Below are 20,314 nucleotides of genomic sequence, written 5' to 3' on the forward strand. Positions count from 1 at the left end.
AAACTACTCAGATGTCCATGGTCCACTAGGGTTTACAGGCCTCTAGGGAATGCCCGTGGAGCATGGCAACTTTCTTATCGGTGGGAACTAAGGTCATTATTGGAGTGGAGAAGGAAAAAGAGGTTTTGCGTGTCAGAAGCAGTAGTACCATGTGAGCATTAACTTCACATGGTAACCTCACATGGTTGCCAAAAAAATCAGTGTTGCTGTTTCTCAGCATAATAACCGGGAAGGTCCCATTCAAAGAGACAGTGCATTGAGGGCAAAATGACCATGTGGCCTGTAGTGCTAGGATGGTTCCTGGGGCCTGGCCCCTTCTCCAGGCCCTGCATTGATATCTGTTTATAGTCATCCTTCCCCATATCCAGCACCTTCTCCCAGAACCAGACCCTAGAAGGGCTGGGCTACTTCACAGGGAAAAAGATGAGATGTGAAGTTTCCAGTGACTGTCTGGAACTCAAAACACTACAGGCTTACTCTGTCTCCTTCAGAAAGGGCCAAGACCTGGGAAGCACACAGACCTTCTGTCACTCCTGGAGAAGGAAAGGCAATACCACCACCTTTCATTCATTCTGGGTGGACTAGCCTCCACCTAGGACAGACAAGCAGACTCTCTACTTCCAGATACAGGCTTGCAAAAGTGGAAAAATGCAAAATGTATGTTAGGTAGGAGATTTCTTTCTAAAAAATCACACAAAAAAGATATATGTGTGCGTGTACATGAGTGTGTGTGTGTGTGTCTGTATGCACCTTTGAATCTTTCGGCTGGCTCAAGAGCTTTTCCCTTCTCCCTGTGTGGCTTGACCTTGCTTTGCTCCATGTGAACAAAAGCCTCCCAATTTCAGATCAGAAACTCTCCTCATCCCCCTTCCCTCATCCTCCCCTGAGGATTCAGGTTTAGAGGGTCCTTAGCACCCAAATATTCAGCAAGAAAAAGATCCTTTCTTTCCCAGAGTCTCTGGAAAGGACTTGAGGGGGATCTGCTTGATCATTTTCCTGTCTCCCGGCCACAACTGTTCTCAGGAAGATGAGGTACTTTGATCAGCCTGGGTCATACATTCACTGCAACACTGCTGAAGATTTGTGTGAAATGCCCACCAGGTAAGAGAGCTAACAATACCCGAAAGGAAAAGATTTCAGTAGTCCAAAAACAAACAAACAAAACCACACAGATGTCTGTTGGACTTAGAAGGGACTAAGCAAGGTTGACTTCCAAGTTTTTCCACCTAGGTGGATGGTGATGTTGATAGAATATGCAGACAGACATTTTCACATTGTAGTGATCATATCTCACTATACACAAACTCAGAATCACTACATTGGACACCTGAAACGAACACGTTACATGTCAATTATATCCCAATTGGAAAAAAAGAAAGAAAAAGAAAATGCAAAGATGGAAGCAGTTTGAGCCCATAGGGAGAGCTGTTTTTAAAATGTTGAATTTAAAGGGCCTGGAGGACATTCGAATGAGATCATCTCTTAGAAACAAGGAGTAGGTAGCACAGCCGAAAAACAGACACTTAAATTTTTAAATGAAAATTGTTTCGAGTTAGGGTGCATCAGGGTGTGATGTGGGAAACCCACTACAATTTCTAATGGGGAAATTCTTCAGCAGAAGAACTATTTGTTGCCCGTGTTGCCTATTTTATTAATCTCCATACAATATCAAGCTCCGCAGAAGCTGCACTTCCTTCCAGTCAGGACCAGGCTCTCCGTGCCGGACTTTGGCTTGGGGGTCTCGAAGGCGGAGCCTACTGGCCCTGCGAGCGACCCGCGGACTACAACTCCCGGCGTGCCCCGCGAGGGTGCGGGATCGGAGGTGGGCGGGGCCGGGAACAGCCACCCCCGCGGGCAGTCGGGCGGGGAGATCGGGCGGCGCCGAGCTGAGGTGGCGAGACAAGAGCTCCCGGATGTGGAGAAGCTGGGGAGAAGGCGTGGGAGGAAGATGGACTCGGTGGAGAAGGGGGCCGCCACCTCCGTCTCCAACCCGCGGGGGCGACCCTCTCGGGGCCGGCCGCCGAAGCTACAGCGCAACTCCCGAGGCGGCCAGGGCCGAGGGGTGGAGAAGCCCCCGCATATGGCGGCCCTCATCCTGGCCCGGGGCGGCAGCAAGGGCATCCCCCTGAAGAACATTAAGCACCTGGCGGGGGTCCCGCTCATTGGCTGGGTCCTGCGTGCGGCCCTGGACTCGGGGGTCTTCCAGAGGTGCGCATGTGCGAGAGTGGGCGGCGCGGCCTGGGCGGGGGTCGAGAGGGGGAGCCGGGCCGCCGGAGGGGCCAGGGCCCCGTGGTAGCGGCCCCCGGAAGGGGTGCACAAGATCCGGGGTGCCTGGGCCCCGGCTGCCCGCGGGGGAGGCAGGGCTCCAGTTTCTTCCTTGTTCCGTAACTGCTAATAGCCATGAACTTGGGACAGTTCCTGCCCCAGCCCTTGAGAATGACACCCGTAAAAGGGGAGATTTCCTCTTTTCAAAAGTCTGCGCTGCCCAGGTTGACCTCACAGGGTAAAGGCAAGGAGGCCACCCTTGTGAAACATCTGCGATAATTAACTCCTTTAGACGGAGGCCACTAGCTTTCCCCTGTTGCTCAGCGTCTGCTACCCACCTGGTGCTGATCGATTAAGGAGGCGTCAGGTTCATAAATGGAGTGGGGTGTCAAGGCTTTTCTCATTTCCAGCTCAGCTTGGAGATCCTTTCCTGACCTTTGGAAAATACTCTAAGCCTGTTGTGAGTCAGCACAATCTAGAAAGCTGCCCACATTTGTACCTGGGTGCGAGATAGTGGGACAGCGTACCGCGGGGCTGTTCGATGAAATGCTTCTAAATGATTTGAGCATACCTTTGGAACCTCGTTTGCCCTAAGGACGGTTTTAATTGTGCATCATTTAAGAGTCATGGCCATATGCCATGTTAGTCAGGAGTTATGTCATTCATAAAAGGGAGGAGGCACTCTGTGCCAAGAATGAATTTACACATGGTAATTTCAGCCTAATTGTGCTTGAATTTGTTCCCCGTGAAAAGTAAATTATCTTCACCTTTTGATTGTCGAGTTTTGGTTTTTAAAGAGATGGCTGTCTCTGGAGCATATTAATTACATACATTAATATATGGACAAATGATTTTCATTTAATCGAACGTGTTTACAAAGGAGATACCAAAATAGTATAAATTTACTAATTTTCTTGATGTTTTTATCCAAAGGAAGTCTTGGGTGGTGCTGGGTGAATAGGTGCCTGCACGCAGAAGATATTAATAACAGTAATGTAACAGGAAGTGTGCAGAGGAGAGATAGGGAAAGAGTTGGGGATTTAGTTCAATTCGGTAAACACTGAGTTTCTGCCATACACATCCAAGGGTATTACAAGATGAATGTGACATGGTTCTTTCCCTGTGAGACTCACAGACTTTGGGACATTTTTACCTCCTCACAAAAGGTACACACTGGAAAACAAAAAAGGACAGAGAGAAGGTGCATCCAAGTTAGTAGTGAAGTAGTAAAACCGTATTTCTGTGATATAAACCAGAGATCAAAATCACATTCTTAATAGATTGAAAACAGAACTCCTTTACAACTCCTATTGCATATGTCAGAAGACCCTTTCAAACTGGCTTAACCTAAAAAAAGGTAGGGCGTGTTTGAGATACAAATTTAAGAGCAAAAATGATTCATTCATTCTGCAAATATTTATTGACTACCTACTATGTGACAGGCACTGTTATGTGTCCTTAACCAGGAGTTTAGCAATAGGGTCCATCCATAGATGGAGCTGGCATTATAATAGGGAGAAGATAGTTAATATATAGTGTACTGTATCAGGTAGTAATTCATATTTTTAAGAAAAAGTAAGGGGATGATACGTTTGATCACCATAATCCTCTATTTCTTGGTTCCTCTAGAAAGGAAAGAGCCAAAAAGGCTCTCCCTTTTATGGTATGGGGGTGGTTTTGCTGAAAACTGCAAAACTTTCTACACATAACAACTCTATCCAAGCCTCTGTGGTCAACCAAACTCCATCATGGTTTCTAACGGCTTAAAGGCCTAGTTCTTAGGATGATTCCAGCCCCATAAAAGGAGTGCTTAATGCTGCCAGGAGGATTTACCTTCTTTCTGGCAGATAGCCCCTATACACCCTCCTTCAACAGTTAATTTAGGAAGCTTGTAATTATCCATTCATTCTCTTCCCTTTGAGGTCTAATCTACCACCCCAAAGAGGTAGGTTTGAATTTAATTGACTTATTCTGAAGCTGCAGTCAGTTTGGATGGAGCAGCCTTCCTGCTTCTCACCTACTTTCTTCAAAAAAATCTTATCTACCCTGTGAAGGAATTGGAGAAAACTGTAGCTCATGCGATTTGTTTTTCAGGCCTGGAGATTACTTTGTCCAAAATCATTTTGACTTAATTGAGTTTCTAGCCTGCTTAGAATCAAAGCTAACAATACTTTCAAGGTTGCTAACTTTGCCCGTTAACTTACATAGTTAACAGTCAAGAAAAAATGCTGAGATATTATTTTCATTTAGTAAAAAGTGATTGTGAGAGCTGAGTTTGTAAGAGCTTGGTTTTCAACACTAGTTGAATGCTGTGTAAGTAAAGCTTAGAGTACATCGATTTTTTTTACATGTTGCCTAATATACTTGTGAAAAATAAACGTAAGTGTTGGTTTCACTTTTAGGGTATGGGTTTATGATTAATGAAAGGCCTGGGCTGTGTTGTCCTTGAAATGGCAGTTTCTGATTTGAAGTGTCTGTTACAGGGATCATGGTTGATACTCCTGTTCATCCTGTTAGATGGAGTATGACTTCATTTGAGGCTAAAGCCATTGGCATTCCACTTTGATGTTTACTTTATACTTGATTTTAAATTTTATTAAAAAGGTCTGTTTGTTCATTTGCTCATCCTTTTCTCTTGCACTTGCTAATGTAATGGTGCCCCTTAGCTGAGTGGAAATGATTGACTTCCTTATGATGATGTAATAAATAATGACTATTGTATTTTAAGTGTACATGTAGGATGCTGTTTTCATATTCATAGTGCCATTGCCTTACATAATACATATAAATTAAACGTTTGAACCTTTGAAGGTCTGAAAGCAAAACTTCAGTTTTCCTTCAAACAGAGCTAGTGTAAGGATTAAATGAGACTGTCAACTGTTCCTTTATCACCATTCCTATTATTTTCAATAGCTATTACTTACTAAACATTTATTTTATATTGTGGTTTATATTGATTTGTCATAACACCCATATTTGGTAATTGCTGTCATTGTCACCTCTGTTTTAGTGAAAATTTAGGCTTAGGGAGATTTGGCCTTGGGTCATACTACTAGCTTGTGGTAGAGCCGAGACTTGAAGTCCTTCCTTCAGAGTCCATGCTCTTAACCGTTTACTGTTTCATTCATTCAGCAAGTATATATTGAGCACCTGTTATGTAGCAGGCACTATAAAAATACTTTGTAAAAAGTAAAGCGTTATAGAAAGGTCAGTTATTGCTTCCTGGCCATTCTCTGTTTCTACTAATAGGTTGAGAATTTCTCATGTCAATGGATTTTGTATCCCTGGTGTCCAGAGAAGGGCCTGAAACAGACTACACAGTCAAGAGTCATTTCCATATCATGAAAGAAGGAATCAATGAATAATGAAAGAAGAAACATAGGCAAACCTCTGTTTTTATTTACTGTTTAAGCATTTCCAAAAGATCACTGAATCCTGAGGTGTTGAATGTTTATTACAGTAAAGATCAGGATATTAAAGTAAACGGCTTCAGTAATTTATTTCAGTTAGTGATTTAACTAGATGTCAAAAGATTGCTCTCTTTTACTGTTTGCTTTTTACTTTGTTATCATCACCACCCTCCTTTTATCCTCTCTTTAAAAAATTTACTGAGTTTTAATTGGTATTTCAGTTTGTTGTATACCTTTGTGACATTTTCCAGTAAAAAACTTATCCCAAAACTTTTATATTTTGCAGTGGAGGGAAATGAGGGCTTCTGTGTTCTGCCTTTTGCAGAATGACACGAGTAGATATGACACACTTGACTTCTAGCCAGTAGCTCATCTTGTTTATTAGGCTTCCTCTGAAAAAAATTAGGGGGCAGGGTGGGGGTTTATTGACTTTATCTTTAGATTTAAATCTTCCTTCTGCCAATAGTAAAGGGAATTTCTTAAATCTAGAGCTGTTAGAAATCTTTCTTTAGTTTCTTTCTTTTCACTCTTGACAATTGAGCATAGATGTTTGAAACATGAAGTTTCTCTTTCATTCAGTAGATGTTGAATGAAAGGGGTGAAAAATACAGTTGACCCTTAAAAAATATGAGAATTGGGGTGCCAGCTCCCCTCCTCAGCCAGGGCAGTCAGAAGTCCCAGATCAGCTTTTGATCTCCCAGAACTTAACTACTAGTAGCCTACTGTTGACCAAAGCCTTCCTAATATCATAAACACATTTTTTTTTTTAAATTTAGGGCTTTCCTGATGGCTCAGATGATAAAGAATCTGCCAGCAATGGAGGAGACCTGGGTTTGATCCCAGGGTTGGGAAGATCCCCCGGAGAAGGGAATATCCCCTGGAGAAGGGCATGGCTACCCACTCCAGTATTCTTGCCTGGAGAATTCCACGGATAGCGGAGCCTGGCAGGCTACAGTTCATGGGGTTGTAAAGAGTCAGACACAACTGAGCATCCTACTTTTTACATTTTTTTTTAATTGAAGGAAAAATTCTTTAAATTCTGTAGTGCTTTACATTTTTCAAAAGTTTTACACACATGATTTCATGTAATCTCATTTTTTTCTCTCTACCCCTGTATTCCCTGGTGGCTTAGACGGTAAAGCATCTGCCTGCAAGGCAGGAGACCTGGGTTCATTCCCTGGGTTGGGAAGATCTCCTGGAGAAGGAAATGGCAACCCAGTCCAGTATTCTTACCTGGAAAATCCTATGGACAGAGGAACCTGGTTAGGCTATAGTCCATGGGTTCGCAAAGAGTTGGACACGACTGAGTGACTTCTCTCTCTCACTCACTCACCCCTATATTGGCCCTCCCCCTTTCTCTCTCCCCACTGGTAACCACTAGTTCTCTATATCTGAGACACATTATGCCTTATTTAGTTTTATTTATTTTCATTATTTATTAACACATTTTATATATTTATTATATAGTATGTTACAGTAAAGTAAGCTAGAGAAAAGAAAATGTTATCAAGGAAATCATAAGGAAGACAAAATACATTTACTGTACTTAGCTATATAGATATCATAATTTTACTTTGTTTATAAGATGGATCATCTGTCACTACCTACATCAATATTGTCTTATATGATACAAAACACTATAGATGTTATATATATTACTAACACTGAACATCAAAAATGAAAAGTATTGTGAAAAAGAAATTCATATTTATCTACAGGTATAATGGTTCAGGCATTGATAACAAAGAAGCAGCTATCTGATTGCTTTGTGGTAGTCTAGGGCTTCCCTGGTGGCTCAGTGGTAAAGAACCCAGCTGCTAATGCTGGAGACTAGGGTTCAGTCCCTGGGTCAGAAAGATCCTTGGAGAAGGAAATGGCAACCTGCTCCAATATTCTTGCCTGGGAAATCCTGTGGACAGAATTGTCTGGCAGGCGACAGTCCATGGGGTCACAAAGAGTTGGACAGGACTTAGCAAGTAAACACAATAATGGTGGTCTATTTTAATCACTATGATTGCTTCATGGTAGCCTAGCCCACACACACTGATGAATGAATCATTATAAAAATTTTATGGTATACAGTATTACAGTCATATTCATAATGCAGTGTCAGAAATGTTGTTCCATTTTTTAAAAGCCAAAAGTACAACATTATTAACTTTATATTAAGTATCAGTCATCTTATACCTATGTGAGGGTAGACTATTATTTATCTACATGAAAGTAAAGTGAAAGTGTTGTATTGTCATGTATTATCTACATGAAAGTAAAGTGAAAGACAGTCGTGTCTACTCTTTGCGACCCCATGGACTGTAGCCTGCCAGGCTTCTCTGTCCACAGAATTCTCCAGTCAAGCATACTAGAGTGGGTTGCCATTTCCTACTTCAGGGGATCTTCCTGACCCAGGGATCAAACCCAGGTCTCCTGCGTTGTGAGCACATTCTTTACTATCTGAGCCACCAGGGAAACCAATTATCTACATATGTTTTATGTATTCATGGCACACCTAACTTTATTTTTTCTGATAGTACTAGGCTGCACAGTTTGTAATTTTGTTCACACTGTTGGCAAATCTCCTTAAATTTTTCCCATACATTTATTGAAAAAAATTAACGTGGTTCAAACCTGTGTTGGTTAAGGATCAACTGCCTGTGCATATACCGAAGAAGTCATTCAGATGTCTTTGTGGAATGTCAGTCTAAAAGTATTGTGGCTAGAGTAAAACATTCTGTTTCTAGCAATGGAAATTTATAAAGGTTAAGAAAACTTCAGTAGAGACTAGTATGCATCCCCTAAATAATCTTTTATATTTTACTGTGAGTCATCATCTTATAAAGTGCAAAAGGTCAGCTATGTAAGGTGTGGTTAATAGAGCTGTTACACTAAGCTCTCCTGAGCCAGTCAAGTCATGTTCTCCATGACTTTGATTGTTATTGGTGGCTTCACCCAGTTGATTCTGTGTTCATATATTTATGTACCCATTGTTAGTTGCCCCCGTCCCGGCCAAAAAAGAGTTGGCTTGTCTGACTGTTTTGGGCATATAAGTCTTTACTAAGCTTGAAACTCAGCCTTGTGATTTGGCTATGCCACGCCCATTTTTTTCCCTCAGCAGACATATTAACTATACAATGTTTTGGATTTTGATGGGAAAAAAGAAATAGTGTCTTCTTTATTTCCTTTAGATTTGAACTTCCAGTGTTACTAGTATTTTTAATAAACCATTAGCCTTAAAAATATCAATTTTTTCTAATTTTATAAATGATATCTAGGGCTGTGTAAATAATATGTATATAAATGTATATAATATAAATATAAATATTACATCTGGGACCACATTTATAATTGAAGCAGTTAAAAATGTGGTTTCCATAGAAAATTCTTTATTTTTCTTTAAATTTTATGTTGCTTTGAATCTGTAACATTATTTTGATGGTACAAAAACTATTCTAACATGTAAGCTGTATTTTGGGGGTTGCAGAGCTCCTTTTTATCTTTAATTTTTTTTTTTTTAATATCTCTACAGTATATGGGTTTCAACAGACCATGATGAAATTGAGAATGTGGCCAAACAGTTTGGTGCACAAGTTCATCGAAGAAGTTCTGAAGCTTCAAAAGACAGTTCTACCTCACTAGATGCCATCATAGAATTTCTTAATTATCACAATGGTATGAATTTGACTAATAGTTTATTCAAAATTTTATGTAATTTCCAACTTGTTACTCATTTCACAAGACTTGTTTAACATTTGAATTTAGATCTTAGTATTACTTGCTTGCAAAGAACTTCATTTTGATGATCTTTTCATTTGTCTTGTCTTTTTAAGAGGTTGACATTGTAGGAAATATTCAAGCTACTTCTCCGTGTTTACATCCTACTGATCTTCAAAAAGTTGCAGAAATGATTCGAGAAGAAGGATACGATTCTGTTTTCTCTGTTGTGAGACGGCATCAGTTTCGATGGGGTGAAATTCAGAAAGGAGGTAATCTGTTGTATTTTTATTTTAGCTCATCTTATGGAGAATTAATTTTTCTTATGTAAAAAGTCTTTAGGAGTGGGAGAGTTAAAAAGGGAGCAGTAAAATAGAACGTGGGACTTTTATCACTGTAGTTGATAATAACATTTATAATCAGTTCTAAATCTTGGGATTGTTGAGACAAAACAATGGAAACCAAATTAATTCTCTTTCTTTTTACAAAGGATTATTTTAACCCTCTATTTGTATTTTGAGGCAAATATGCCATTTTTCTAGAGCAGATACTTTTGTGTTGTTCTACCTATGAATCATATAGAATGGTGGGAATAGAAGTCTTCCACCAAAAAGTTCTGGAGAACCTCAAGAATGAATCTAGAATTGCTTCGCAAAGTTCACAACTTCTTACAGCAAGAGTACTGTAACATTTAGTTAGAGCCTTATTTCTCTCCAGACAAACTAGCAAAATATGTCACAAAAGAATAGAATTACCAACAAATAGGTAAATGAAACATACACGAAGAAAGGCAGTATGGTTTCTATTCAGTCCTGATGTTTGTTGAGTGTAGGAAAACTGGGCCAATTGTGTCTAACCTATGTTTGATTTAAAGGAGATAGTAAGGAAGATGCAGTAAAAATGGAGATGGTCCACAGAAGAGCGATTAAGATAAGAAGATAAAGTTACAGGCAGAAAATGATTTTCAGTCTCTAAATGTGAATGTCATCAAAACTAACAAAATATATCAATGACTAGTTTATTGATTTCATTCAATAAACAATTATTGAGTATCTTCTCTGTAGCAAATTCATTTTTTTATTTATATAATATTTTGAACTTATTCACTAAATATCAAGGGGCTTCCCTTGTAGCTCAGTCGGTAAAGAATCTGCCAGCAATGCAGGAGACCCAGGTTCAATTCCTGGGTTAGGAAGATCCCCTAGAGAAGGAAATGGCAACCCACTCGAGTATTCTTGCTTGGAGAATACCATGGACAGAGGAGCCTGGCAGGCTGCAGTCCATGGGGTCGCAAGAGTCATACACGACTTAGTGACTAAACCACCACCACTAAATATCAAAAATAAAATATAGGAAGAATTAAAGCTTGAAAAGCACACTTTTGAATAAGTTAAGGAAACCCAGTGTTAAACTGAATGTTGAGCTTTATATGATTAAGTTTTATATTATTAAAGTTAAAAAGGGTTAGAAAATATCTATACATGTCGACAAATACAAATTTGTGAAGTTTAGTGAAAAGGCAAGGGAATTCCAATATGTACTATACTATGCTATTAATAAAATGTACATAGGTTTGACCCTGTCACCGCCCCCCCCACCCAGGTTGCATTTCTAGGAAAGAAATTATAGAGAAATATGCCAATAATGGAGAGAAAAAATCCACTTAAATACCCTGCAAAACTTGATTATCTATAAAATCAAATACTTTACAACCATTAAGAACAGTACTGTAATATATACTCTCTGACATAGTCAGATGTCACAAGTTTTTCACTTTAGAATTAAGCAAGTATTAATGTATTTGTCAGGTGTCTCCTCTGTGCATGCTTGGATCTGACTGCTGGGACTTATTGCTTACAGAGTGTATGGTCTAATGATGTCAGCATTTTAAGTATCAGTAATGTTATTAAATACATAATAACTATAAACTGTGTACGAGATACAAATTTACTAGGACAGTTCGGGCCTAAAGAGAAAAGTATAAGGATACTATGGGAGCGTGTCATCCGGGGACTTCAGGAACAGCCTTTGAATCCCATGTGAAGATTCAGTGGAGAAAAACACTATAGGACCTTTAATAGAAAGGCTTCATTTATTATATCATGGTGTAATTAATGTTGGTGTTGTTTGGCCTTCATTATTACTAATGATAATAAACATAATTTATTGTTATATATATTTTATATTAGTATTTTTTAAATTACTGGTAAGAATGTATCATACATTATATAAGCATTTCCCATCAATATGTAAGGTTCAATAATTTAATGAGGAAATAGTCATTTTTCAGTAATTCCATAAATGTAGTTTCTCAACCACATTAGATAAATAACACACACATTGTATTTCTATAGAAGCACATAGTGTGCAATAGATTTAAAGGGCTCATATATTGAATATAGTATTTTATGACAAGTTCAGTTCTTTGGCAACTAAGGTTGCTTTTATGTCCTCCCAAAGTGTTATATATGTATGAATCCCTTAAAACCTTAATTATTCAGGATTTCTCCATAAGATACTTTATTTTCCTCTTATTATTATTATTGAAGAGCTAAGATAAATCATCAGAATTATTTATCAGAATTATTATCAGATACGTCATCTGAGAGTTGTTATCAGAGGTTTTGTTCCTTTAAAAAAATCTTCTAAATTGTTTATTTAGAAACAGAAATATTCTACGTTCTGAGTTTATTTTTGTTTGCTTTTTAAAAAAAATTACTGAATGAACTATTTCAGTGTTCAGAGCACCTGGGATTTATTGTAGCTTTTTGCCTTTAGTTCGTGAAATGACTGAGCCTCTGAATTTGAATCCAGCTAAACGACCTCGCCGGCAAGACTGGGATGGAGAATTATATGAAAATGGCTCATTTTATTTTGCTAAAAGACATTTGATAGAGATGGGTTACTTACAGGTTTGTGCTCTTGTTTTGCAAAAAATCTTTTAAACCCTTTTGTGTACGTACTTTGAGTTCTAAGAAAAAAGTATGGCACAGTTCATAAAGGAAAGTATCAACCCCTAGAGGAAAAGGAGTAACTGATAAGATTTATCATCCGAGGTATTTATTTGGCACACTTACCCCAAACCGATCTGGGATACATTCAGTAAATATGCAAGGGATTCTGCTACAATTCTAACATTCAGATAAGAAATCAACTATTGAGTATTCTACGTATGTTGTGGTATTCATATTGTTTCATTCAAAACTCTGTTTTTAATCCATGGTTGTATTATTGTCAAGTTGTGGTTGTACAGTTGAATAATCTTTACTGCTTTTAAAAGAGACAAAAAAAAAAAAAAAAAGCAGCAGTATAGTAGAGGTAAAAGAGCACCAACCTAGGCATCAGGAAAACCAGATTATAGTAATATCTCTATCTGTAACTATTTAACCTTGAATATATCATTTTATCTGTTCTGAATCTTAGTGCTCTCCTTTTACAATAAGTGCTCTCACTTTACAATAAGTGGGTTGGATGCCTCTCTCAGCTTTAGAGCTTACATGATTATATACTATTTATTCATTTTAGTTATTGTATTGTTGATTCAACACCTACTGTTGATTATATGAAATACTACATAGGTTATCTCATAATGAAATAAAGTGCATGTTCCTAGTTTTGTTTCAGAGGAGGAAATGGCAGCTCTGAAAAATGAAGTCATTGGCTCAAAGCAAAAACAAGTTGTAAATGGCATTGTTAGGATTTTAATTCAGATCCTTGTGTTACTCAAAAAATAGCATTTTAAAACCCCAAAACTCTACTGTTTATAGTAAAAATTCTAATGTGACTCATTCTCTAAGGGGAAGAAATTTTCCAGTCTTCTGGTCAGTAGGTATACCATAGGCTAACTGTTCAGTTAAGTTTGAGCATTCAGGAAAATTAGATTTGACATCTATAGGTACAACTCTCCCTGTGCTCTTTGCTAAGGGAGACTGTAATTTGACCCTTTCCTAAGTGTGGGGAAAAATAGAAGTTCCTCATTATAACAAGATTTGTAAAGAGACTGACAACTGTGAAAAATGTAAATTTCTAGTAATTGATCTTGACCTTGCAATAATTACAATCATAAGAAATGCCTCAACCCTCTTGCCCTGTGCATACCCCAGGATCATGACGCTCATTGTTCTTACTTTTGCCCACATGTGATCCATTCAGTTGTTGTTGACTCCTGTCTGTACCTCAGGGATCAGTTCTGTGCAATAGATATTACAGTTCCTTTTCCTCCCCACTCTGACCCCTATTGCAAATAGGAACAGAAGTTCCAAAAATATTTATACTACTGCTTTTGGATGTTGATGGGAGAGACTACCAGAACAAAGGGAATACAACTAGGGATTCTCAGAAAATTCCTTGTGGTCAGAACCCTGGAGGATATGTATTATTTCTACCCTTGTCCAATGTTAAAATAGAATTCTGAAAAATGGGAACTTGCGCTATGTAGGTAGAATTTGAAAAGGGTTAAATTTACTTGTTTTACACGGTGGAATATATGAAGCTCTCCCCTCCAAAAGAAATTACTTGTTGTATGTCTGATACTGCTGGGTTGTTCATTTTTCTTAGTACTGTAGCAGTGAATTCATCGTTCTGTATTTTAATAAATTTGTTGGTAAGCGTGAATGCGTGTTGACAACAGTCCTCATGGCACTCGTAATATGTTTAGGGTGGGAAGATGGCGTACTACGAGATGAGAGCCGAGCACAGTGTGGACATCGATGTGGACATTGATTGGCCTATTGCCGAACAAAGAGTATTAAGGTGAAAACAAGACCTCATAGCCTTTGCACTAGACCATAACAAATTATTTTTGTAGATCCATTTAAATTCACTTTTAGACACAGATTTCTGATCCTCCAAACATCTTAAAATCTCTTGTAGTATCTTGCTTACGTGAGAAAGACATATACATAAAATATGCCTATAGATGGCTGACTCAGTAACTCAGAACCACATAGTTTGGTTGGACCACACTTAAAGTTCTTGCACTGTAACCTGAAGTGTGTGACGTACCTTGAAAAGGTAATGTTTGAATAATTGGATGGGAATGAACTATCCAGTTTATTGGTGTTGGCCAGATGAGAGGGAGTGATTAGTTTCACACTTGGATTCAAAGGTCTGTTTTGGTTTCTTTTAGATACGGTTATTTTGGCAAAGAGAAACTGAAGGAGATAAAACTTTTTGTTTGCAATATTGATGGATGTCTCACCAATGGCCACATTTATGTATCAGGAGACCAAAAAGAAATAATATCTTATGATGTAAAAGATGCTATTGGGATAAGTTTATTAAAGAAAAGTGGTATTGAGGTATGTGCCCCCTGAACATAGCAATGTCTTTCATGATTGTGATATAGGGTCAAGGTACATGTGACTGAAATAAGAGATTTACATTTTTAGTATTATCAGTTAAAGTGTCTCAAATTTAGCTTTGACATGCCTAGAAAATTATGCTGTTTTTACTTTTAGGTGAGTAGAATTAGGAAACTATCAACAAATAGATTTCTTGTTTATTTAATGAATGTGAACATACTGTTTTAAATAGTTGCTACCTAATATTTCCCATAGGATCTTGCAACCAGAAAGATTTCATAGAAAATAGGTGTCAGCATTTAGAAGAAAGCAAATGTCAGATGGATCTTTTTTTAAAAAAAATGTAGCTTCTTATTGCGATCCCTTGGACTGCAAGGAGATCCAACCAGTCCATCCTAAAGGAAATCAGTACTGAATATTCATTGGAAGGACTGATGCTGAAGCTGAAACTTCAATACTTTGGCTACCTCATGCGAAGAGCTGACTCATTGGAAAAGACCCTGATGCTGGGAGGGATTGAAGGCCGGAGAAGGGGATGACAGAGGATGAGATGGTTGGATGGCATCACCAACTCAATGGACATGAGCTTGAATAAATTCCGGGATTTGGTGATGGACAGGGAGGCCTGAGGTGCTGCAGTCCATGGGGTCGTAAAGAGTCAGACACGACTGAGTGAACTGAACTGAACTGATTCTTACAATTGAATATTTTAATTCAAAGTAACAATACTTATTTGTATTTTCTTTTTTTTTTTCAAAAATGAAGTTTAAGATGATTTTTTATAGTTCATTAGAGATCTTAAATACGTGTTCCTGAGCAGGTCGAAAGACAAGTTACAGACTTTCTTCTGAATAAAATGAGTTATAGGGGAATCTTAGATTGCTAACGGACAATATATGTTTTATTTTTTGCCTGTAGATAGATTACTTTTCATTGTGGAGAAGTCTTTCACCTTTATTGGACTACTAGAAATAAATCTGCTAAAGCTTCATCATTTTAAAAGAAGTTAGTTGATTTTTCTTAATTAGTCCTTCAAAGGACTACTCACTTGTGATTTGTATTATTTAAAAGGTATTATTTTATTGTGAGTGATGTCTGTTTTCTCACTTTGCTCTTTTATTTTTTAGGTGAGGTTAATCTCAGAAAGGGCCTGTTCAAAGCAGACCCTCTCGTCCTTAAAACTGGATTGCAAAATGGAAGTCAATGTGCCAGATAAACTTGCAGTTGTAGATGAATGGAGAAAAGAAATGGGCCTGTGCTGGAAAGAAGTAGCATATCTTGGTTGGTATCCTTCTTTTCAGCCATAATAATGGAAAGCCATAATTATGCAAAGAGATACTTTAATACTTATTATCTTTCACTGAAAACAATTCAAATTTCCATACATTTAATAATTAAAAATTTCAGTAGGTACAGGTAGAACAAATTTAAAAATAAACACTCTTAACCAACATTTTATTAGTAATATTTGGTCTATATTATAGTAATAGTTGTATTCAGAATGGTGAATTTTAGGTCCTGAGAGTTTCTGAAATTTATCCAATCAAAGGAAAGATAAGAGAGGGAGATAGAGTAAAAGCAAGGCAGGGAGGAGGAATATAGTTAGGTCAGTGTGATGAAATTATTTATCAAGCAGCATACAAATCAGAACTGTTAAAGGGAGACTTAAGATGTAAATCAACAAAATGTAATATGTGGACCTTTTTTGATTTCTGATTCAAATAAATCAACTATAAAAAGACAATTTTGAGACAGCTGAGGATATTTGAGCATGTACTAGGTTATTAGATGATAGTAAGGAATTACTGTTGATTTTGTTAGTTGGATGGCATTGTGTCACTTCTTAAAAATGTATTTATTATAGGGAAATGGTGAAGTGTTTATGGCTTAAGTATGTTGTCTGGGAATTCCTTCTCCCTTTCCTTCAAAAAACTTGGCAGGGAATGGATAAAAATATTGATACATAAGGCAAAACATTAATAATTATTCCACATAAATTTGGGGTTCTTGCTTATTGGAAATTTTCCTTCATAAAAAAGTTTAACTAATTATAATTTATATGTAGAATTTCTAGTCCCTGTGATAGGCATGGCACACAGAGAGGATACTCCACTCTCCTCTAATTGATAAGCATTTATGTTGAATTGCTTAAGAAAAAACACTAGACCTTAAGTATTTACTCTTCATAGAAATACTTGAACTCATTTTGTTCCATCCAATCTGTAGCATTCTTATATGCAGTGTCTGAAGTTGCCAGAACTGTTTATTGACTGCTCTTTGCATTATTTAGAAAGAATATTCCTTATCTCTTTAAATATTCAACCAGTGTTTCTTCAACTTGATAGGAAATGAAGTGTCTGATGAGGAGTGCTTGAAGAAAGTGGGCCTCAGCGGCGTGCCTGCTGACGCCTGTGCCGCTGCCCAGAAGGCTGTTGGATATATTTGCAAAAGCAGTGGAGGCCGAGGTGCCCTCCGAGAGTTTGCAGAGCACATTTTCCTACTCATGGAAAAGGTTATCAATTCATGCCAAAAATAGAAAGTAGTGTTATGTTGGAAAAGAACATTTGCAGCCTTCGTCAGCCATTTTAACTTTTATTTTTGATTAACTACAATTCCATGCTGTAATGTTAACAGTGTGATTTAATTTGTGATCTATCTGATACCTTTTAAAGCACTCAGACTCTCACTCTGAAACCTTCTATGAAATAACTGTGCTCTACTTTTCCTCTTTATGCAGAATCATTATTTAGAGGTTGGTTGATTACAGTCTTTCTCAGATTTTTAGTCAATGCAAGTAAGAACATCATCAAAATTGACTTTGTATTGTACTCTGTAAAGTTGTGTGTTTGTGTGCTTTTAATGATGCTGAAACTTTATTTATTTGGGGATAGTTTGTCTGGTAAGACATGCCCTTCTATTAATAAAATTACATTTCACAAACTTGATGAAAACTGCCTTGTTTTAGAAGAGATTTACCAAACATTGCCCTGTTTCCTTTAAACACTGACAGTGCAATTGGCATAAGAAACAAGCCACCAAATACCAGCTGTAGAGCATCCTGTTGTACTTCATATATGGATACATATAGCATATACATACAGATAGAGATGTCTGCATAAATTTGTATATTGTCAAGGTTAAATATTGATTTCTAGTAAATCATTTGCAATTACCTCTGAGGTCATGGTGATTTTGTATACTATATTTGGCTGTTATTACAATTTTACAACCACCACAAATCACTCTCCTTCCTGGTTAGATTCCAAGAATGGGGCATTAGCTCATAAATGTGGACCCTTACCTAATAAACACTAACCATTTCCTGTGGAACATTTTCATCTATTTCCACTATAAAGAGAGTTCATGTAAAACTCTAGCAAGAAGCAGGCCACTCATACTGTGCTATATAGGAAGTTGTTTTTCTGTCAGGGCTGAGTGAATCTTCAGTTCAAAGACTGCCCCTATACGCCAGACATAAGTTAGAATAAAAAAGGATCCTGTTCTACGTTAATTTCCATTACATTTTGTCCTGGCTTTACTCCCATCTTTCTTGCTTTCCCACAGCAACTTCTTTTCTCCAGTCCCCTTAAATTTGCACATTCCCAAAGGTTCTTACCCCTATTCTTGTTCTTCCCAAAGACCACATCTCTATTCAAAATTTCAGCTATAGACTCCATGCAGATGACTCCAAAATCTAATGACTCTAAAGTCTAATGTCCATTGTGAGTTCTGGTTGCATTTCAAATTCTTCATATTACAGGCCAGACACCTGTACCTCATCTCCCAAAGGCCTCATTTTATCAGGGACATCACAGCCTTCTTCAGTTTCTCCATTTCTAGTCAGACACTAAATCTTGAGCTTGACCCTATAGCCCAGTGTCCTTTCAGATTAGCTAATACTATTGCTAGATTGATTATATATTTGCTGTTACCCTTTACAAAATGGATACCACAGAATGTGATCACACATGTCCTGGTCCAAATGTACTCTGGACACGTAATATTTCCAGCTTTGGTTCCTATTCCCTCCACCCCAATCAAGCTATTCTACGTAATTCTCCAACAATGCCTCTATTAGCCTATTCCCAAACCCTACTTTCTATTCACCAAATGAGTTACTTGTTCCTACAAAAACTCCTGCCAAAATATCTCCCATAAATACCATGTGTGAGTATAGATTATACTGGAGTCCTCGCTTCATTTCCATTACTGCTAAGTCCCTTCAGTCGTGTCTGACTCTGTGCGACCCCATAGACAGCAGCCCACCAGGCTCCCCCGTCCCTGGGATTCTCCAGGCAAGAACACTGGAGTGGGTTGCCATTTCCTTCTCCAATGCGTGAAAGTGAAGTCGCTCAGTCGTGTCCGACTCCTGGTGACCCATGGACTGCAGCCCACCAGGCTCCTCCGTCCATGGGATTTTCCAGGCAAGAGTACTGGAGTGGGGTGCCATTGCCTTCTCTGTCATTTCCATTTCCCAAAGCCAAATACCAGGAGACCTTCAGTCCTCATCGTGACTCCTACTTTCCATGTGCCTGGTAGTGGGGAATCTTAGTCAAGAAAATATATGTTCAGCACTGACATGTTAAAAGACTTAGAAGTTGCCAACCCCTTCCTTATAAGATGGACTTCCCTGGTGGCTCAGACGGTAAAGAATCTGCCTGTAATGCGGGTGACCTGGGTTCCATCCTTGGGTCAGGAAGATGCCCTGGAGAAGGAAATGGCTATCCACTCCAGTATTCTTGCCTGGAGAATTCCATGGACAGAGAAGCCTGGCGGGCTATAGCCCATGGGGTCTCAGTCAGACACGACTGAGCCACTAACACTTTCACTTTCCTTATAAGACAAACTGGCCAAACAAAATCAATGCCTTTTCTTAGGCCTCTCAAGAGAACTGAGATAGGACAAACATCCAGAATCGGAAGTGGTTTGCCTGGAGCAAAAGCTGCTGGATGCCATAAATGAACAATTAACTACTAATTTCGAAAGCTGTTGGAGGTTGTGTGAACCAGTGTGAGGGAGTAGTCATGGAGATTGTAGTCATGATGGGTGGAAGGGTGTAGGGCACACTTTCCCTGTGGAAATCACAGACCGGGTCTGAGGATTCAGGAAGAATCCCCATGTGGCCCTGATAGCCATTGTGAAGGGAGAAGGGAACTTTGCTCCACTCCAACTTTTCTGTCTCACCTAAGGTGGGTAAACTCTCCCTTAGTCAACAGGGGAGATAACATCAAGGAAACATAGTGAATGCTGCAGGCAGAAAGAAAGTAAAAGCAGGAGAAAGAAAGCTATATACCTTGTAGGAGAGACAAACACTTGTGAAAGCCAAGAGAGAGCCAATATTCCCAAGAGCCAACTGAAAGATCACGACTTTGAAGATTTTAGAATGTTCTCTGTCTTTCATACCCTATGCCACACACCAACATATTGCTAGCATCATAACAGTGGATTACACCTTTAAAAGGTACAAGACACACATGTTCTCTGAGGACCAATAAAAAAGGAAGTCCCCAAACTAAAAACAAGGACATTGGATAAATTTGAGGTCTCTGGTACTTCTTGCTACAAGAAACAGCCCAACTCCTAGCAAGATTAACGTGAATCTTCGCACTAAAAACCTGTATGTATCAG

The 20,314-nt window shown here is 38.5% G+C and overlaps 1 protein-coding gene across 1 annotated transcript; it reads left to right on the forward strand.

Annotated features, from left to right (window-relative positions):
* Window positions 1-1,848: 1,848 nt before the first annotated feature.
* On the forward strand, window positions 1,849-17,858 carry CMAS (cytidine monophosphate N-acetylneuraminic acid synthetase). Its single transcript, XM_005893235.3, has 8 exons — window positions 1,849-2,208; window positions 9,199-9,341; window positions 9,500-9,655; window positions 12,162-12,295; window positions 14,041-14,135; window positions 14,512-14,683; window positions 15,814-15,967; window positions 17,032-17,858. The coding sequence occupies exons 1-8, from the start codon at window positions 1,949-1,951 to the stop codon at window positions 17,220-17,222; spliced, it is 1,305 nt and encodes a 434-aa protein (XP_005893297.1). The 5' UTR covers window positions 1,849-1,948; the 3' UTR covers window positions 17,223-17,858.
* The last annotated feature ends 2,456 nt before the right edge of the window (window positions 17,859-20,314 follow it).

This window comes from Bos mutus, chromosome 5 (genome assembly GCF_027580195.1).
Source record: "Bos mutus isolate GX-2022 chromosome 5, NWIPB_WYAK_1.1, whole genome shotgun sequence".
In the NCBI taxonomy this organism is placed as follows: domain Eukaryota; kingdom Metazoa; phylum Chordata; class Mammalia; order Artiodactyla; family Bovidae; genus Bos; species Bos mutus.

Excerpts from the sequence above, each read along its gene's own strand:
- CMAS (XM_005893235.3), top strand. The coding sequence starts at position 1,949 with ATGGACTCGGTGGAGAAGGGGGCCGCCACCTCCGTCTCCAACCCGCGG. Across the intron at positions 12,296-14,040 it reads TAGAGATGGGTTACTTACAG|GGTGGGAAGATGGCGTACTA; the intron begins GTTTGTGCTCTT and ends TAATATGTTTAG. Across the intron at positions 14,684-15,813 it reads TAAAGAAAAGTGGTATTGAG|GTGAGGTTAATCTCAGAAAG; the intron begins GTATGTGCCCCC and ends TTTATTTTTTAG.